Source organism: Leopardus geoffroyi, chromosome C1 (assembly GCF_018350155.1).
Source record: "Leopardus geoffroyi isolate Oge1 chromosome C1, O.geoffroyi_Oge1_pat1.0, whole genome shotgun sequence".
Taxonomy (NCBI): Eukaryota; Metazoa; Chordata; class Mammalia; order Carnivora; family Felidae; genus Leopardus; species Leopardus geoffroyi.
Window position 1 is genome coordinate 190,631,262 of NC_059328.1, and position 21,359 is coordinate 190,652,620.

At 44.6% G+C, this 21,359-nt stretch overlaps 1 protein-coding gene across 3 annotated transcripts in view; it reads left to right on the forward strand.

The window, feature by feature from the left end:
• The first annotated feature begins 886 nt into the window (after positions 1 to 886).
• Positions 887 to 21,359, forward strand: part of PARD3B (par-3 family cell polarity regulator beta) — a 1,015,886-nt gene continuing 995,413 nt past the window's right edge. For 2 of the 3 annotated variants that reach the window (XM_045480902.1, XM_045480901.1), the window contains exon 1: positions 1,040 to 1,285. In XM_045480902.1, the coding sequence (XP_045336858.1) occupies positions 1,166 to 1,285 (120 nt within the window). In that variant the 5' untranslated portion in view covers positions 1,040 to 1,165. Of the gene's footprint in view, positions 1,286 to 21,359 lie in introns of all 3 variants that reach the window. The other variant, XM_045480900.1, reaches the window with a different exon arrangement.

A 21,359-nucleotide genomic window follows, 5' to 3' on the forward strand; every position in this document is an offset into this window, starting at 1 on the left:
CTAGTCAAATGCACAAGAGGAGGCACATTTCTGAAGGATGTATGTAAAAATGGGCTATCATATCTGGGTCTGGAATGTGACCTTTGGGGAAAATCTCAGTGTCGTCTTCTGTAGAAGGAAGAGTTCCACTCCCACGTTATCCCCAAGAACCCCTTGGGAGTTCAGTTTTGTCATCTCAGGACTCCAGAGGACAGAATCGGTGCTCTGCTTAAGACGAGGTTCCTGGCAGGCCCTTGGGTCATCCCTGCAGCTCAGTACCTGTGAGCTGCCACTCCTCCGGTGTTTTTGGTGGGCGTGGCGACAAGCACCTGCTCTCAGGCTTTCCTTGAATCTCGCTCCAAGCCTCACGTTTTAACGGTGTAGCTCTGCAGTCTCCTAGCTAATCCTTCAAGGTTGCTTTATGAGATCCGGTTTCAATCCCCCGGTGGGTAGCTCTCAGGTCCCGTTACAATTCTCCAGAGCTCAGCGTGTGTGCAGGAGGGACAGAGCCAGGGAGAGATCGAGTGAGGGGACGAGGCTCCCGGGCTCCTGTTACCGGCTGCACGGTCCCCCGCCCCGCGCAGCCGAGTGCGCGGCGGGGCCCGGGAGCGCCGCGGCCCCTTTAAGAGCCGGGCCCAGGCCGGCCCCGGGGCCGCGGGAGCCCAGAGCGCCGCGCGCCGCCGAGGAGTTGGGATCCGGCGCAAAAGTTTCCTCCCAACTCCGGCCCCGCGCGCCGCCGCCGCCGCCCACTCCAGCCCGGGGCCTGGAGTCGGCCCCGCAGCCGCCGCCGCCGCCAGGGCCGGGGCCAGGGGGCAGGGCCAGGGCCAGAGCTGGCCCGGCAGTTTCGCTTTGGCGGGCTCGGAGCAGCCGCCTTGTCCGGGCCCGAGCAGGAGACGGAGCAGGAGGAGGAGGAGCCCGGCCACAGTGCAGCCGCGTCCCCGGCCACCAGCTACCTGGGAGGTAGCCCTTCCCGCAGCCGCCCCCTTCCCCGATTGCCGCCCGCCCCGGGGCCGCCTGCGCCGGGAGGAGGGGCGCTGCCGCGAACCCCGGGCCCTGAGGGGGCGCGGGGGAGAGGTGCTCCGGGTCTCCGGACCCCCCCGCGCCGGGCGAACCCCCAGAGTGTGGGCTGCGCCCGTGGGGCCGGACACCTGTTCGGCCGGGCCCGGCGTGGGCGCCGGGGGCCAGGATGAAAGTGACCGTGTGCTTCGGCAGAACCGGCATCGTGGTGCCCTGCAAGGAGGGCCAGCTGCGTGTCCGGGAGCTCACGCAGCAGGCGCTGCAGCGGTACCTGAAGACCAGGGAGAAGGTGAGCGCTGGGGCGCGGAGTGGGGGCGCGGCTGTGGGGCGGGCTACCCGCGAGCGCACCAAGGCCAAGGCACCTGCCAGGTGCCCCAGGACCCGGTGGCGACGCGCAGAGGACACAGCACCCAGTAGACTTTATTGGAAGCTACCTGTGCCCGCCAACTTTCGTTACTAGTATAAGTGACCTGGATGTCTTTGGGCGTTTGTGGGCCTTGCTTCTCAAAGGGTGCTGGGAGGCAACGCTGCATGGGAGTCCCTTGGGGGCTCGCTACAAATGCACAGTCTGATGCCCTGCTCCAGGCCCACTGCCTCTGAATCTGCTTTTAAACAAGCTCCCAGGTGATTGGAATGACTGTTAAAGTTTGAGAAGCACAGCTTTAGGTGTTTGAGAAAACGCTTCTCAAGGGAGCGCTGGAAGGTGCTGCTCAGTCAGGTGTGAATTTTGACCCCGGCTAAGGCCCGCCCCACTTTTGCTCCTTGGAGTTAGAAAGTTGATTGGTGCTAGCAACAGATACTCGGAAGTTACAACTGATGGAGCCCTTGGAATTTAATTTTGTGAGCTGTTCTCCATCAGTGACTGGGGCAGGAACTTACGTAGAAGGATGCTGTTTGCTTACACTAAGCCGTCCACCTTTTGAGTGTCTTTAGTTTAATGCCACATATTCTAGGAGTATTTACTAGTGTGTGCGCTGTGTCAGATCCTGGGTGACTGTTGATATGGTCATAAAGATAGTTCCCAGATCTGTCCCCGAAATCAGATATACGTAAAAGTTAAGTGACTAATACTTTTAAGTGTGCAATGCGTGTTCAGAATTGGACGCTAGAATTCATATTAGCTGTTTGGGTAACATACTGGGACTCTGTCTCTTCTTCAATGAAATCTTTTAATGAAGGCTTCAAAGGGCACCTTTTAATTCTTTGAATCTTCAGATGGAACATCAGGCCCTAAATTCTCCTCAAACAGGACAAGTCATGAACTCTTGCTTTAGATGTCAGTGGCTTTCAATATTTGTTTTCATGGCGTGAGAACTATATAAATGGCCTACAGAAGTATATGAGTATCTACCCCATTTCCCCCCATTGTTTCAAAGTGTATGCTGTTCTGTGTTGTGTAATTCAGTTAAAAACTGATATTTGCTCAAGTAACCAATCCTCCTCCTGAGCTTCTGAAAGTAAGCCTCTGAAAGTGAGCTACGGTTAATAGTAACTACACTAACTTCTGAAAGTAAGCTAAGGTTAATAGTAACGACATTATTCTAGACAAATTATTCCAGTAAATGTCATTGAAAGATTATCTTAATGAGGTGATAAACTTATTTTTATTTTTAACTCAGTATTTAAAATAATTTATGCTCTAACATCTTGTATATTTGGAACTTTAGTATGTGGAGCTGTCCAAGTAATAGAAGTAAGAAGCTACATACTTATAAATGACATGCAGGGTAAATTAGTTGAAATTTACCTAATTCATCTAGATAAACTAGATGAAATTTAGTGCACTGATAATTTGATCTTAAAAGGTGTTAAAAAGCTATTGATATTCTGTACTGAAAGCATAATTTATCATATCAGAACCTATAATGTAATTGTATTGATTAATTTACTATTACCAGTTATTACGTTTTTCTGTGTTTACATTTATATATTAGCACATAGGACATTTAAAGGTCACCCACAGTTTATAAATTCTCCCTCCCTTCTTTGGCTTTTAAAATCTCAATTTAGTAAGTGGCAAGTGATATTTTCTCTCTCCCTAAATATCTCTCTCCCATAGTTACATTTTAAATAGCATTGTATTCATAACAAGGCTTAACTAATATTAAATGGCATTCCTAATGGAACTAAAATGTCAAGAAATAATCTAACAAACTCCATGCTTTCATTCACTGAATTTAGAAAATAATGGGAAAAGACCAGAAATGTCAAAATTCAATTTGAAAAACAACTTGTCACAAATTCACTTTCTTGAAATCAGTGAAAGAAATTTAAAAGGCTTGCTCCCCTGGACAGCAAGATGTTTAGCCTTGCACTCAGCAATAAAAACATAATAACTAACATGAATTAGGCTTACTGCTGCTATGCAGGCACTGTTGTTAAGAACTTTACATATGTTAAATGACTTCATGAGACAGGTCCTAATATTTCCTTTTTACAGCAGGGAAAAAAGAGACACAGAGATATGACAGATACGTGGTCGAATTGAACCCGGGAACTGAGTCTGTAGGTCCTTACTCATAGTCACTAACTGCACTGCCCAGTAGGTTATTGTGCATTGGAATGTACCCATCTTATTTATTTTTTACAGTTTTTTTTCTCTAAAAGACCATTCCATCTATAAACTGCTATGATCACCTATCAACCTAAAGAGGGGAATTTTATTTCTTTCAGAGAGTTGTGACATGCACAAGTTCCTCTTGATTGTATCTTATGCAGTACGGGTCTACATGTATTGGGAAGAAGTCTAGTTTCTGAGCCTAATATTGCAGGATTTGCAAGTCAAGTATGAAAAACATTCCTTAGTCTGATTACAGATGGAAACATGGGCAAAATCTCTTAGATATTCAGGTGGAGAGTGCTAGAAAGAAAAAATGGGTGGGAACATGAATATAAATTAAGCCCATTTCTTTCAGGGCCTTGAATAATTTAGATGGGAGAAAGACAGATTTCAAGATTGAGGGTAGAGGTGAGGTATCTAGAGTTTGGAGGGTAAGTGAAGCCAGGAGGCCATTCTGGATTTTGTGGACAACATGTGAGAAGTACCAAACTTCTGCTGAGAACAAAGAAGACTGGTATTTGTGGAATGTGGGGAACCAGCTGAATCAGCATCAGATAAAGCCAGAATTGGGTAAGATGTTGAGGACTGTGAGGGGATTTTGGGAAGGCTTTAATTATGTTTTGAAATCTGGGACTTTGAGTTTCCTATTGCCCCCTTCTCCCCTCCCTGCCATTTGATGAACTTGACGGGGAAGGTGAATTGACTAAGGGGCAAGAATTATGGGGTTGCTTGTCTTTGGATCCTCGTAGTTTATCAGTGTCCGGGCTCTAAATCCAATTTACTTAAGTAGTTAGTGGAGAGGAGATTGTCTTCTCATGTAGTTCAAGGTGGAGATCATTGAGTAACTAGTTAAATTTATCATCGAAATTACGTGTCACAGGTGAATGGGTAATTGAGCCGTATCCTGCAGGGGCTCTCAACCCTGGCTGATCATTAGTTACCTCTAATTTATCATTCAACATTTTAAATAATACAAATGCCCAAGTCCCTTTCTCCAAGATTCTACTTCAGTAGGTTTAGAGTGGAGCCTGGGCATAGGTGTTTTAAAAAGATGATTTTAATGTCCAGCTTGGGCTGAGAACTACTAATCTACTGAAATCATCTGGTAAGGCTGAACTCATTTGATTTTAAACTCTTTTGATAGCAGATCCTGTGTTTTAGACCTCTCCAGATCAACCTATCATTAGCAACCGTCTCTCCTGCCATGAATGAAGTCTCACGGCAGGGTTCAAATAATTTATTTAATTGACCATTTATATATATATATAATATATATATAATATAATATATATATATTTCATACACCCACACACAAACTAAATGAGGTTGAAGTGATTAAGGGAAAGACTTGTTTAGTAATGAGAATGTATAGTGTGTTTATGAGTCGAAATGAATGAGATAATATGAACATTGAGGTCATGGGATAGTGGGTATGCTGGAATTTTAAGCTGATTTGTGGATTTGACTGTAGGAGAATACCTTTTTTTTTTTTTTTTTTAAGTAAAGAAACATTTGGTACATTTGCCAGAAGGAATCTCTTCTGTGTTCAGATATTTTGAATTATTTCTTTTACCCTTGAGACCAGCTTCCCAAATCTGAGCAAGATAAGAGTAATAATTCTGTTTTCTGATAAATTGTGGGGTCAGCATCTAAAAACTTGTACAGTAACAAGAATCTGGTATATGGGCCTGACTGGAGGAATAGGCTGGAAATCCTGAATTCTTGAACTTTTTTCAGTTTTTGATGTCTTGTTTCCAGATTTTAAGGTTCCTGTATACATAAACTAGGACCAGAGTGGATTCCTAAAATGCTTTTCAATTTTTTGGGCACTGATGTACTGGAGTGCTTTATTTCCTATTCATTCATTTCCTCTCTTCTACTATGTGGACTCGATGTTTGTCCCCAGCTGTTTGTCCCCAGCGTGTGGATAGGACTGACTCACCACCAGCAGGGTGCATGCTGCTAACTTGCTTTTGGTTCTTCACTTGACCTGCATAGAGCAGCCTCTGAGTTTACAGACACAGGGCTGGTGGGGCCCGCTGGGACCCACAGACCTGGTTTTTCAATTCTGCTCAGTTTCACATTTTGACTGAGTTGCCATGTTTAAATATTTGGAGACTTCATGCAAAGATCCAGATTTCTGTCTTCTCTGGGAGGAAAAACAAATCGGAAGCTCTGACTGCATTGGGCTTTACTTTCCCACGTAGCAACCATCAGTTGGAAACGAGACATCCCTCTTCTCTTTAAGCAGGAATCCTTCTGCTCTCTGCTCCATTATGGCCTCCCCAAAGTATGTTACTACCTCAGGCTTACCTTTTTACTCTGTTGTTATTTTCTTTTTTATGGCCCATGTAAGCCATTGTTGCCCTTTGGCCTGCTGTAGGTATTTGAGTTTGTGGCCCCTGGACCTTCTCTTTTCCATTACACCTCCTTCTCTTCCCTCCTATACCTCTCTCTGTCCTGGCTACACCCCTCCCTCTCCTCCTCCCCCACACCTCTCTTGCTCCCATCCCCACGCCCCTCCCCCCACCCATACTCCCACCATGACCTACATATAGGGTTTGCTGACCAGGATTTGGGCTGCAGTAATCGCTTCATGTTGGGAGCCACAGCCCTGATTTGTAGTTTGGAGCACTGTGCTCAAATGGCTTAGTTAACCAAGTATTTATCCCATTCCCAGGGCATTCTGTGGCATAGATCCTCTGTGTGGAGGTTGGGCAAATGGTAATGTCAGATTTTTATGAGACTATGTTTTCTGAAGAAATTGGTTATTAAAATCATCTGAGGGGCCTATTAATATGCAGAGCTTTGGATTTTCTCTTGGAAAGTCTAAAGTGGTAAAGTCCATAGAAACTTTTTGTGATGATGGAAATGTTCTATATCTGTGTTTTCAAACAGGGCACCCTCTAGCCACTTACGGTTTTTCAATACTTGAAATGTGGTAGTGCAACTGAAGAACTGAATTTTCAATTTAAATTTAAGTGGTCACAAATGGGGGTGCCCGGGTGGCTCAGTCTGTTAAGCATCTGACTCTTGATTTCAGCTCAGGTCATGATCTTAGGGTTCCTGAGATCAAGCCTCGTGTCAGGCTCTGCACATCAGGCCCTCCCTCCCTCCCTCCCTCCCTCCCTCTCTCTCTCTCTCTCTCTGCCCCCCTCCTATGCTGTGTTTGCTCTCTCTCTAAATAAATAAACTTCAAAAAAATCACAAAAGGTCATAAGCCATTTACCCAAATGGACAGTTCAAGTCTAAGGCTCCTCTGCTGATTTCTCTCAGCTGCTTTTGGAAACAGCTGGTCTACAGCTCAGGTCCCAGGCAGTCCTTACGCTGACATTCTTACGGATGTGGCTATCCTGTTGGGAACTCTGGCATCAGAAAGGGGTCTGCATTTACCTTTTGGTATTCAAAGGTGGAAGACACAGCCTTTAAAACCTTGAATCCTTTACCTAGACATGAGCAAAACCCAGCTTAATTTTAAAGCAAGTTGAAGTCTGCTTGAGCATTTTTGGTGAGATTTAGATGCTTTTGGATGAGCTCCTCCAGCATTATGGACCCAAATATCATCTCTCTAGCTCCAGTCCAGATCTCTCCTCTGAGCTCCAGACTCAAAGTAGCAGCTTCCTTGCCACCTTTGCTTGGATGTCAGGTAGGCATCTTACACTTAGCAAGCCCCAAATTGAACTCCTGATCCCATACTCCAGATCTACTCCCCCCACAGTCTTCCCATCACATTAAATGGCAGTGTCACCCTGCTGGTTGTTCAGGCCAGAAATCCTTGTCACAGTTTGTGACTACTCTCTTCCTTGTGTGATTAACCTGCAGTCAATCTGCAACTCAGAGAGATGCCACTCTCCCAATACATTCAGAATCTCACTGCTTCTTTCCAGCTTTTCTGTTAGTGTGCTGGGGTTCATGGTATTTTTGTTTTTGTTTTTCCAGTGAATTTTAGTTTCCCTGTTTCTGCCTCATGCCCCCCACGAAAGGTCTTTTCTCAACACAAAAGCTAGAGTGACATTTAAAATTCTAGTCAGGTCATGTCCTTCTTCTACCCGAGATCCTCTGTTGGCTCCGGTCTCTTTCCGATGGCCTGTAAGATGCTACATGATCTGGGTATCTGTGCAAAAAAGTTAGCGAAGCAGGCCTGTGACTCCTATCTTTACACCTGCTTACAAGGCTGACTCTTGACTGGCATCTGGGAACTTAGATTTGCGGAGGGTTCCCACCATTCTCTGAAAATGGCTTATGCAAATGGCTATTCTTTATGCAAACAATATGGTTTATACTGAACACCTGCTTTTTCTAAGGTCTGGAATTTTTGCACATGCTAGGCAGAGGGTCCCTATGTGACCAGCCCCCAGTGAAAACCATGGATGCTGAGTCTCGAATGATCCTCTCTGGTAGATGGACATTTCACACATGATGTCAAAACTTGTTGCTGGGTGGGGGGCGGTCTACTGGAAGTGGATCATTGGAAGCTTGTGCCTAGTAGTAATACATCACAGCTATGAGAATGACTATATGCTGAGTCCTATGAGTCCTCCTGGTGAATCATGGAACCTGGGTGATCTTGGGGATCCCTGCACACCATCTCTTCCCTTTCAGACCTCTTCTTCCATCCCTCTCCCATTCTCCCCCAGCCTCCTGATCTTGTGGCTGTTACTCCAACAATGCCAGCAGGTTCATACATCACGTGCTGTTTTCTATGCCTGAAATGGTCTTCTGCAGTTACCCACCTGTCTAGTTTCCTCATCTTTTCCAGCTTAAGATTGTTCCTGTCTTTGTGAAACCTTCCTGACCATACTGTTTATAATTGTGACCCCTCCAACCATCTCCTGTATTGCTCTTTCCTGCTTTTTCTCCCCAGAAATCACCCCTCCCTATCATACTTCTTATTTTAACTGCATTTATTGTCCTTCTTTCCCCTAGAATGTTAGTTAAATAAAGTTAGAGATATTTGTTCAGTTTTGTTCATTGTTCAACCCCTAGCTCCTATGAGAGTGACTGGTGCTTAGTGGACTGATCGTAAACTCTTCTTGAACACATATGTATCCACTACCGTTGGTCACAGTTATCTCTTGCTCCGTTACAAACTACTTCATAATTCAGTAGCTTAGAATAACTCCAAATACGTGAAGAAGGCTCAGTGTGCTGTTTTCTGGGTCTGGGATGTTCAAGATTGGGCTCTTCATTCGCATGTCTGGTGCCTCAGCTAGGATGGCTTGAATAGAATATGTCTGGAGCCTTGGTTCTTGATGTCGCCTGGGTCCCTGGGTTCTCTTCCATGCAGTCTTAGCATGTGATCTTCTTCACGTGGCCTCTTCCTATGGTCTCCTGGGCAGGGTCACCTGACTTCTCAAAAGGCAGCTCACGGCTCCAAAGAATTCCAGAGTGGAAGCTGCCAGGTATTCTTAAGACTTAGACCTCCAAGTGGCATGATGTTGTCTGCCATGTTCTATTAGGTAAAGCAAGTAACACAGTAAGGCCCAGAGTGAAGGGAGAAGATTGTACACGGAGCTGAGTAACCATAGGTATGGTTGTTTGGGAGGGACTGCCAACATAACAGGTCACATCCTTGGTGGGACAAATGTGAAGATTAATCAGTTGCTGTCTCTGTTTTTGATGAGTTTTGCAGCCTCCCGGGGGATGAGGCCTACTTGTGAATAAGCCAGTTTTATCCCAGTAGTATGTGCCCTGGGGTACAGTATGGGCAAGGGATGCTGTTTGGAACAGAAGACATTGAAGCTGTTTTGAATGATGATGAGGAATTTGCGAGGTGGAAAAGTGAGGGAAGGCGTTCCAGGTGGAGGGAACAAAGTGAGAAGGCATCAGCTGGTTGAGGGAGTTGTGAAAAGTCAGGCACCACCCAGGAAGGAGTGATGGTGCACAGAGTAACTTGGACCAGATTGTGAATGCGCTTGGGTGACACCCTAAGGGATTTTCATGGTTTGTTAATGTTATTATTGGTTTTTTATTACAAATATATTCGTGTTTTACTCACTTTGCACGTATGAAAGTATTTGCATGGATTTAAAAAATGGAGAGGATTTTGGAAAATTAGATTAAAAAATAGGTATTTCTGTTAAGGCCTCATTGCCCAATTGGTTACCCTGGTTCTCATACCTTCCCCAGATAAACTTTCAACAAGGTTATCAAGATGTGGGAGCTTGGTTATTTCTCAGTCCTTACTTTTGATGATCTTTTAAAACTCCATATTCCCATGAACTTTCCAGGATTTTTAAACATATGTCTCTCTTCTCAGTCTTGCAGGTGCTCCCTATGCTGTTTCCATGTGTGCTGGTGCATCAGGCTCTGGGTTTGCTCTCCATGGGATCTCCTCTATTCTGTGGCTTCAACTGCCTCTAAATACACACTTCTACCCCTGAACTTCCATAGACCCTGATATCCACTTGCCTCTGGACTTTACCACCTTGGGGTTCTGTACACGGTTGAAGCCCAGTCTATTCTCTGTAAATCTGCTGGTCTCCACTTCTGCTGCCATCATTCACCCAATGTCTGATCCAGAAACCTGAGAATCCTCCGTTCCTTGGTGATCTTTCTTTCTTTATATTCTACCATATGTGTAGTTGGTCCAAAAGTTTCTTTGGTTCCAAGTAAATCTCCTGCATCTGCTTCTACCCTGAAGCCATGCCATTGCCCATTTCTGCTATGGGAGGCTGCCCCAGGCTGTTAACTGGCCTCTGCCTCCGCTGGCTCTGGACTCTTCCAGACCATTTTCCACTGAGGACCTTATAGCCACAAATCTGATACTATATGAAGTACTCCTGGGACTATTTAAAGAGTTCCCCATCGCTTTTAGGTGAAAAGGCAAAACTTTGCCCCTGTCCAGTGTCTTTTCTGTTCCTATATGCCCTTCCGATTCCTACATGCAGTTTAGTGTTCTTTCACACTTTCGCCACCCCAGGTAAATCCTGTGCATCCTTCAGGATGAGTCTTCAATTTCCTCTTCCTTAGGAATCTCGTCCCTCCCTGCCCCTGCTTACTGTCACTTAGGGGTTTCATTCTTGTGTTCTCAGAGCTCCCCATTCTTGTGCTTTTATTTTGGAAACTACATCTTGCATTTTACTCTTCGGTAGTCAGAATCTACTAACTTAACAGGCAAAGCCCAAGTGACAGTGACTTATCACAGCAAAGGGTTCTCTCTCCGGTACACACAGTCCCCTCCCCAGTGTGTGCTTTGGCCTTGGGCTTTTCCATAGATCTGAGCTCTGCTGACTGATGAATGAAGAGAGCAGATGCCACAGGAGATTTGTGGCCTGACCTTCCTGTGGCAGATAACACTTCTTGCTAGCATTTCACTGGTAAAACTGGCCGTGAGCCCCATCTGGATGCAGTGGGTTAGGAAGGTGGTCCACCTGGGATACCGGTGAGCAACTAGCCAGGCTCTGCCATCTACTGCAATCATCTTGTCTCCCCTCTGTACTGGGAACTATTCAAAAACAAGGAATGTTTCTTTTTCTTATTTTCCCATCCCTGTTTTTAGCATATAGCTGACATGTAGTATGTATACCATAAATGCTTGCGAAATTATGTTAAATTTCACATTGCTTGCTTGCATAAAAATGAGGATGACCTTGTATTCAATGCAAAGTTTTATGAGTTTGGAATCATTATATGTGGTATTTTTTTTTAAGTCTAAATGCAACTTTTCTCTTGATTGTCTTCAACTACCTCATCAAATCCACATTTGCTGTAGACAGTCATTTAGTGGTCCATTATATCTGCCATGCTGATTGTCTTAAATAGCAGCTTCGAATTCTGACAGGTTGACTCACTTCTCAGATTTTTGAGACTGAGTACTCTGTACTTCTGGATTTGCAAGGAAAGAATATCATCCTTTTGCTTCCTGAGGATTTGTGCCATGGTGTTTCTTTGAACAATGTTTGATTTTCATTGTCTTACTCATTAATTTCCTGTTGGTTTTAAAAATGAATCTGGATTATCTTACTTGGGATGGATTCGTTCAGTTCGAAAGGCATGGTTTTCTGTGTTTGAGGGGCTGCCAAATTAGGTTTGCCTCCTGTCCCTGGGCTCAACCATTCTTTTGATTGCCAGACTTTCACCTTTTGGATTGCCATGAGACGGAATTTCAAGATACCAAAAGACAGTCTGATTATAAAGGGTTCGCTCTCAATTTAGTCCCTATCAGATGGAGTGCCGGGTATACATCCAGATAAATACCCTCTATACTCCCCCTGTCTTCTGCCTCAAGTGAGGGTATTAAACTTGCCGGGTGGTCCTGGGCCCTGGAGGAATTGCTGGGGGTGGGGGGGGAGGTGGTGGGCGCTTGGTGATGGAAGCAGATAACGGAGGAGATGTCCCAGCTCTTGGCTAAGCCACTGTCAGCTAGACTCGAGAACGACATGGACCGGGAAAAGGATCAGACCCATTTTATCGCTTCATTTGAGGCAGAAATTAAGGTTTTAGGGGGAGCTCTGCTAATAGACTTCTGATGCCTTTTAGGGAGATTTAGGATTAGTTTTTTTTTTTTTTTTTACTTTATTTTTAAATCGAAGTATAGTTGACACGCAATGTTACGTTAGTTTCAGGTGTACAACCTAGTGATTCAACAAGTCTATATGTTAAGCCAGACTCGCCACGAGAGTAGCGACCGTCTGTCACCCCACACTGCTGTTACAGTGCCATTGATCATATTCCCTGTGCTGTCCCTTTCATCCCCATGAGATTTAGGGTAAGTTTTGCCACTATTTGTTTTTACAGAGACATGAAGCCTAGAGATGGTGACAGGGGATATATAGATATAATTGATACTCCTTCCTCTTCATAGAGAGGTGGCCTATTTTGGGGAAGGGATGCAGAGACAGTGGGGTTTCTGACTTATAACTACAGTCCCTTAACCCCATCTTCACATAAAACATATGTTGTGTATTCAGTGAGGCCTTAGGCCTCCAAGTAGTGGACACTTTGCTATGGTTATCTGAATGTAAGTGTCACTTCAGTCACTTGAGAGAGGATTTAGACAATGACTTTGGGTCAAGCATTGTGTTTTGTGCTGGGATTATAGAATAAAGGCATAGTCCCTGCCTCTGTGAGGCTTGTAGAATTCGAGGGCAGAGAGAACAATGTAAATAAACCAAACACAGTGTGGTAGAGGGCCTGCGAGTGGTGGATGAAGGGAGCCACTGAGCTTGGCTTTGCTTGGAGCAGGGAGAGATGGGCAGTGGTGCAGGCTCCACCTGGGGAGATGTCCATGAATGGACACGAATGTCCACGAATGGACATTGGCCAGAGCAGTAAGGGTGGTGAGAAGCATTGGAGGGAGGAGAAAGGGAGAAGGGAGGTGTGGGGGAAGGAGAGGGAGGTATGAGTATGGGGGGCTGTTGGGAGGGAGGGAGGGAGAGAGAAATGGCTAGCCTGTGACTGAGGGTAAAGTGTTTTTTTTTTTTTTTTTTTTTTTTCTGGTGGGGGTAGGCGAGGGTGGGGGGAAGGATAGCATGGAATGTTTTCTAAGGGTGACTGTGGGAGGGAGGGGTAGGGAATGAGGCCCTGAGAAGAAGGCAGGGTCAAAGCCAGGAGGCTTTTGTTATGATGAGCTAAAGAGCTTGAGTTGTCAAGGAAGCATTCTAGTCAGGGTGGTGATATTGTCTGATTTGCCTTTTTGTGTTGGTTGCCCTGGAGATGAAGATGGGGCTGAGACTAGAGGTGGACCAATTGATCCAGGTCCCTGCCTGGGAGTGGAGGATAGGCCTGTTTAAGCATAAGAGGAAATGGGCTTTGAGATTTTGGGGGCAGAGGATTGGACTTGGGAGTTGACTCGGAATAGTAAAGGAAGTGTGGGTGGAAATGGGGAGAGGGGGCAGTATGAATTCTGCATTTCGATGAATACCCTGTGTTTTGGGAGTTGAGGCCTGGGGATCCAGGGACCAGTAAGAGATGGTCTGTACCCCCAGGAGCCCCACAGATAAGGGGAGGAGAGGTGGGAGACTAAGGACAGTTGAAAAGGTGGCTGGGGCATGTTGAGTGCCTGGCTGAGATCATAAGTCGTATGTTCATAAAGATGCCAGTCTTTGGCATTATTTGCCTGGCATGAGATTAGAGCCTTGATTCAAGAGTGAGATTTGAGGGCAGATGTGGAAAAAATGTGGCATCCGGAAATGAAAGTGGTCAGGCCGGGGTGATGGATCTATAACATTGGTGGCTTTTAGACAGCTGTGATAGAGATTCACAGTGGCTAGAAGCCCTCTGACCGCCCCTCTGGACCCCCCTTGCTTGACCCTTCTGCAGCCTCCTTTGCGACCTAGGAGGCTGAGCAGATGCAGACTTTCTGACTCTGAGCTTCAGCTGTTGGGGAGGCCCCAGCAGGAGAATGGAGGGTGGGCAACTCCCTTCCTCCCAGGTCACCGAGGGTGAGCTACCCCCCCCTTCACTGAAGGTTGCGCTTCCTGTCGGACACCTCCTCCTTGTGCTCCTCTCTCCATGGTATTGACATCCACTCCTTTCTCTGTCCCTTGGGTCCTGGATGATGGGAAGGGCTCACCACTGTTACTATCCCTTAATGTTTTCCCTTAACCTTGTGCAAACCTTTATAGTTTATTAAATATCTAATAGTTTATTGAGTGAACCATCTGTTTCCTGCCAGGATTTGGATTAACAAATACAGTAGTAATAGGTTTTCCTTCACGAGCCAGTATCTATAACACATATATACAATTGAAAAATAAGTCTTCTGGGGGTACTTACCCTAACTATAATTTATGCCTCTACTTTTTTTTTTATGCTGTTGTTTTATTTTTTAAAAGTTGTTAGGATGTACTGATTTGATTTTACTACCCACTAATAGGTTAGGGCCCAAATATTTAGGGACTACCTGATTTATTTAGGGAGCTTGGATGGGTCATCAGGTCATGTGACTCTAGAAATCCTTACAGCTCTAAAATCCCGTTGCTTTCAGATTGAAATAAACTGAGGCTGAAGGTAAATTCCTAATATCAAGTATGCATTGAAAGGGTTTAAGTTGGACCAAGAGGAAGATGGCGGCGTAGGAGGACGCTGGGCTCACCGCGCGTCCTGCTGATCAATTAGATTCCACCTACACCTGCCTAAATAACCCAGAAAACCGCCAGAGGATTAGCAGAACCGAGTCTCCAGAGCCAAGCGCAGACGAGAGGCCCACGGAAGAGGGTAGGAAGGGCGGCGAGGCGGTGCGCGCTCCATGGACTGGCGGGAGGGAGCCGGGGCGGAGGGGCGGCTCGCCGGCCAAGCAGAGCCCCGGAGTCTGGCCTGCAAAAGCGGAGGGGCCTGATGGACTGTGTTCCGACAGCAAGCGCGACTTAGCGTCTGGGAGGTCATAAGTTAACAGCTCTGCTCAGAAAGCGGGAAGGCTGGAGGACAAAGGGAGGGAGAGCTGCTGAGCCCCCGGACGACAGAGCTCAGTTTGGTGGGGAACAAAGGCGCTCGCCAGCGCCATCTCCCCCGCCCATCCCCCAGCCAAAATCCCAAAGAGAACCAGTTCCTGCCAGGGAACTTCCTCGCTCCGCGCAAACACCCAACTCTGTGCTTCTGCGGAGCCAAACCTCCGGCAGCGGATCTGACTCCCTCCCGCTGCCACAGGGCCCCTCCTGAAGTGGATCACCTAAGGAGAAGCGACCTAAGCCTGCCCCTCCTGCCCCTGTGCACCTTGCCTACCCACCCCAGCTAATACGCCAGATCCCCAGCATCACAAGCCTGGCAGTGTGCAAGTAGCCCAAACGGGCCACGCCACCCCACAGTGAATCCCGCCCCTAGGAGAGGGGAAGAGAAGGCACACACCAGTCGGACTGTGGCCCCAGCGGTGGGCCGGGGGCAGACATCAGGTCGGAGTGCGGCCCCGCCCACCAACTCCAGTTATACACCACAGCACAGGGGAAGTGCCCTGCAGGTCCTCACCACGCCAGGGACTATCCAAAATGACCAAGCGGAAGAATTCCCCTCAGAAGAATCTCCAGGAAATAACAACAGCTAATGAGCTGATCAAAAAGGATTTAAATAATATAACAGAAAGTGAATTTAGAATAATAGTCATAAAATTAATCGCCGGGCTTGAAAACAGTATACAGGACAGCAGAGAATCCCTTGCTACAGAGATCAAGGGACTAAGGAACAGTCATGAGGAGCTGAAAAACGCTTTAAATGAAATGCAAAACAAAATGGAGACCACCACAGCTCGGATTGAAGAGGCAGAGGAGAGAATAGGTGAACTAGAAGATAAAGTTATGGAAAAAGAGGAAGCTGAGAGAAAGAGAGATAAAAAAATCCAGGAGTATGAGGGGAAAATTAGAGAACTAAGTGATACACTAAAAAGAAATAATATACGCATAATTGGTATCCCAGAGGAGGAAGAGAGAGGGAAAGGTGCTGAAGGGGTACTTGAAGAAATAATAGCTGAGAACTTCCCTGAATTGGGGAAGGAAAAAGCCATTGAAATCCAAGAGGCACAGAGAACTCCCTTCAGACGGAACCTGAATCGATCTTCTGCACGACATATCATAGTGAAACTGGCAAAATACAAGGATAAAGAGAAAATTCTGAAAGCAGCAAGGGGTAAACGTGCCCTCACATATAAAGGGAGACCTATAAGACTCGTGACTGATCTCTCTTTTGAAACTTGGCAGGCCAGAAAGAATTGGCACGAGATTTTCAGTGTGCTAGACAGAAAAAATATGCAGCCGAGAATCCTTTATCCAGCAAGTCTGTCATTTAGAATAGAAGGAGAGATAAAGGTCTTCCCAAACAAACAAAAACTGAAGGAATTTGTCACCACTAAACCAGCCCTACAAGAGATCCTAAGGGGGACCCTGTGAGACAAAATACCAGAGACATCACTACAAGCATAAAACATACAGACATCACAATGACTCTAAACCCATATCTTTCTATAATAACACTGAATGTAAATGGATTAAATGCGCCAACCAAAAGACATAGGGTATCAGAATGGATAAAAAAACAAGACCCATCTATTTGCTGTCTACAAGAGACTCATTTTAGACCTGAGGACACCTTTAGATTGAGAGTGAGGGGATGGAGAACTATTTATCATGCTACTGGAAGCCAAAAGAAAGCTGGAGTAGCCATACTTATATCAGACAAACTAGACTTTAAATTAAAGGCTGTAACAAGAGATGAAGAAGGACATTATATAATAGTTACAGGGTCTATCCATCAGGAAGAGCTAACAATTATAAATGTCTATGCGCCAAATACCGGAGCCCCCAAATATATAAAACAACTACTCATAAACATAAGCAACCTTATTGATAAGAATGTGGTAATTGCAGGGGACTTTAACACCCCACTTACAGAAATGGATAGATCATCTAGACACACGGTCAATAAAGAAACAAGGGCCCTGAATGAGACATTGGATCAGATGGACTTGACAGATATATTTAGAACTCTGCATCCCAAAGCAACAGAATATACTTTCTTCTCGAGTGCACATGGAACATTCTCCAAGATAGATCATATACTGGGTCACAAAACAGCCCTCCATAAGTTTACCAGAATTGAAATTATACCATGCATACTTTCAGACCACAATGCTATGAAGCTTGAAATCAACCACAGAAAAAAGTCTGGAAAACCTCCAAAAGCATGGAGGTTAAAGAGCACCCTACTAACGAATGAGTGGGTCAACCAGGCAATTAGAGAAGAAATAAAAAAATATATGGAAACAAACGAAAATGAAAATACAACAATCCAAACGCTTTGGGACGCAGCGAAGGCAGTCCTGAGAGGAAAATACATTGCAATCCAGGCCTATCTCAAGAAACAAGAAAAATCCCAAATACAAAATCTAACAGCACACCTAAAGGAAATGGAAGCAGAACAGCAAAGGCAGCCTAAACCCAGCAGAAGAAGAGAAATAATAAAGATCAGAGCAGAAATAAACAATATAGAGTCTAAAAAAACTGTAGAGCAGATCAACGAAACCAAGAGTTGGTTTTTTGAAAAAATAAACAAAATTGACAAACCTCTAGCCAGGCTTCTCAAAAAGAAAAGGGAGATGACCCAAATAGATAAAATCATGAATGAAAATGGAATTATTACAACCAATCCCTCAGAGATACAAACAATTATCAGGGAATACTATGAAAAATTATATGCCAACAAATTGGACAACCTGGAAGAAATGGACAAATTCCTGAACACCCACACTCTTCCAAAACTCAACCAGGAGGAAATAGAAAGCTTGAACAGACCCATAACCAGCGAAGAAATTGAATCGGTTATTAAAAATCTCCCAACAAATAAGAGTCCAGGACCAGATGGCTTCCCAGGGGAGTTCTACCAGACGTTTAAAGCAGAGATAATACCTATCCTTCTCAAGCTATTCCAAGAAATAGAAAGGGAAGGAAAACTTCCAGACTCATTCTATGAAGCCAGTATTACTTTGATTCCTAAACCAGATAGAGACCCAGTAAAAAAAGAGAACTACCGGCCAATATCCCTGATGAATACGGATGCAAAAATTCTCAATAAGATACTAGCAAATCGAATTCAACGGCATATAAAAAGAATTATTCACCATGATCAAGTGGGATTCATTCCTGGGATGCAGGGTTGGTTCAACATTCGCAAATCAATCAACGTGATACATCACATTAACAAAAAAAAAGAGAAGAACCATATGATCCTGTCAATCGATGCAGAAAAGGCCTTTGACAAAATCCAGCACCCTTTCTTAATAAAAACCCTTGAGAAAGTCGGGATAGAAGGAACATACTTAAAGATCATAAAAGCCATTTATGAAAAGCCCACAGCTAACATCATCCTCAACGGGGAAAAACTGAGAGCTTTTTCCCTGAGATCAGGAACACGACAGGGATGCCCACTCTCACCGCTGTTGTTTAACATAGTGCTGGAAGTTCTAGCATCAGCAATCAGACAACAAAAGGAAATCAAAGGCATCAAAATTGGCAAAGATGAAGTCAAGCTTTCGCTCTTTGCAGATGACATGATATTATACATGGAAAATCCGATAGACTCCACCAAAAGTCTGCTAGAATTGATACATGAATTCAGCAAAGTTGCAGGATACAAAATCAATGTACAGAAATCAGTTGCATTCTTATACACTAACAATGAAGCAACAGAAAGACAAATAAAGAAACTGATCCCATTCACAATTGCACCAAGAAGCATAAAATACCTAGGAATAAATCTAACCAAAGATGTAAAGGATCTGTATGCTGAAAACTATAGAAAGCTTACGAAGGAAATTGAAGAAGATTTAAAGAAATGGAAAGACATTCCCTGCTCATGGATTGGAAAAATAAATATTGTCAAAATGTCAATACTACCCAAAGCTATCTACACATTCAATGCAATCCCAATCAAAATTGCACCAGCATTCTTCTCGAAACTAGAACAAGCAATCCTAAAATTCATATGGAACCACAAAAGGCCCCGAATAGCCAAAGGAATTTTGAAGAAGAAGACCAAAGCAGGAGGCATCACAATCCCAGACTTTAGCCTCTACTACAAAGCTGTCATCATCAAGACAGCATGGTATTGGCACAAAAACAGACACATAGACCAATGGAATAGAATAGAAACCCCAGAACTAGACCCACAAACGTATGGTCAACTCATCTTTGACAAAGCAGGAAAGAACATCCAATGGAAAAAAGACAGCCTCTTTAACAAATGGTGCTGGGAGAACTGGACAGCAACATGCAGAAGGTTGAAACTAGACCACTTTCTCACACCATTCACAAAAATAAACTCAAAATGGATAAAGGACCTGAATGTGAGACAGGAAACCATCAAAACCTTAGAGGAGAAAGCAGGAAAAGACCTCTCTGACCTCAGCCGTAGCAATCTCTTACTCGACACATCCCCAAAGGCAAGGGAATTAAAAGCAAAAGTGAATTACTGGGACCTTATGAAGATAAAAAGCTTCTGCACAGCAAAGGAAACAACCAACAAAACTAAAAGGCAACCAACGGAATGGGAAAAGATATTTGCAAATGACATATCGGACAAAGGGCTAGTATCCAGAATCTATAAAGAGCTCACCAAACTCCACACCCGAAAAACAAATAACCCAGTGAAGAAATGGGCAGAAAACATGAATAGACACTTCTCTAAAGAAGACATCCGGATGGCCAACAGGCACATGAAAAGATGTTCAGCGTCGCTCCTTATCAGGGAAATACAAATCAAAACCACACTCAGGTATCACCTCACGCCAGTCAGAGTGGCCAAAATGAACAAATCAGGAGACTATAGATGCTGGCGAGGATGTGGAGAAACGGGAACCCTCTTGCACTGTTGGTGGGAATGCAAATTGGTGCAGCCGCTCTGGAAAACAGTGTGGAGGTTCCTCAGAAAATTAAAAATAGACCTACCCTATGACCCAGCAATAGCACTGCTGGGAATTTATCCAAGGGATACAGGAGTACTGATGCATAGGGGCACTTGTACCCCAATGTTCATAGCAGCACTCTCAACAATAGCCAAATTATGGAAAGAGCCTAAATGTCCATCAACTGATGAATGGATAAAGAAATTGTGGTTTATATACACAATGGAATACTACGTGGCAATGAGAAAAAATGAAATATGGCCTTTTGTAGCAACGTGGATGGAACTGGAGAGTGTGATGCTAAGTGAAATAAGCCATACAGAGAAAGACAGATACCATATGGTTTCACTCTTATGTGGACCCTGAGAAACGTAACAGGAACCCGTGGGGGAGGGGGAGGAAAAAAGGAAAAAAAAAAAAAAAAAAAAAAGAGGTTAAAGTGGGAGAGAGCCAAAGCATAAGAGACTGTTAAAAACTGAGAACAAACTGAGGGTTGATGGGGGGTGGGAGGGAGGAGAGGGTGGGTGATGGGTATTGAGGAGGGCACCCTTTGGGATGAGCACTGGGTGTTTTATGGAAACCAATTTGGACAATAAATTTCATATATTATAAAAAATAAAAAAAAAAAAAAAAAGAAAGGGTTTAAGTTACAATCTGTGGATTATAATGCTAACTTCCTTTCAAAGATAAGATTTGGGTCTTGAGACTTGTGAATGGCCAGCATGTGAGCTGAGAGTCATCTGGGCCCAGCATTCACATGGCTGGATAAAAATCTAGAAGGAATCACAAGATTTGTAATTGTCATCCCATATTTTCTTTGTAGAGACATAGTAATAGTATTGGGAACTTTAAATATTAGCTTCTTTCCTTTTGTAGCAAAGAGTTGAAGTGCAAGATGGAAAAATAATCCTTGTCTCTGTATTTATAGGCACGTTTCTAGAGATTCAGTGGGCTTGAGTTTTGACAGCAGTATTAGATGGGACACATTTTCCCAGAACCTTCGAAAAACTAACCCCTGCAGTTCAGAAATTTCTACGAAACACTCTTTTTGTTTGCTCATTTTTTTTTCATTTTCAGTATGGATACATGTCTCCCTGACTGGATTGTGAAGCCCTGAAGAAGATGGATTGTGTGGTATGGCACAACTAGCTTTGCATTTTAGGTCTTTTCCCCTTTGGTCCACTTTTTGTCTGTGGGTGAGAAGGACTCCTGGGAAACGTGAGTGGGGACAGTGACTCTAGTTACCCTATTGCTTTACTAATTTCCTGGGACTGCCATGACAGAGTTCTGCAACCTGGATGGCTTCATGCAACGGACATTTACTTTTTCACAGTTCTGAAGGCTAGAGGTCCAAAGTTAATGTGTTGGTAGCCTCATGGTACTTTTGAAGCCTCCGAGATCCAGCTTCTAGCAGCCCCAAATACTCCTTAGCTTGTGGCAGAGGAACGCCAATCTGTGCCTCCGTCTTTCCATGGC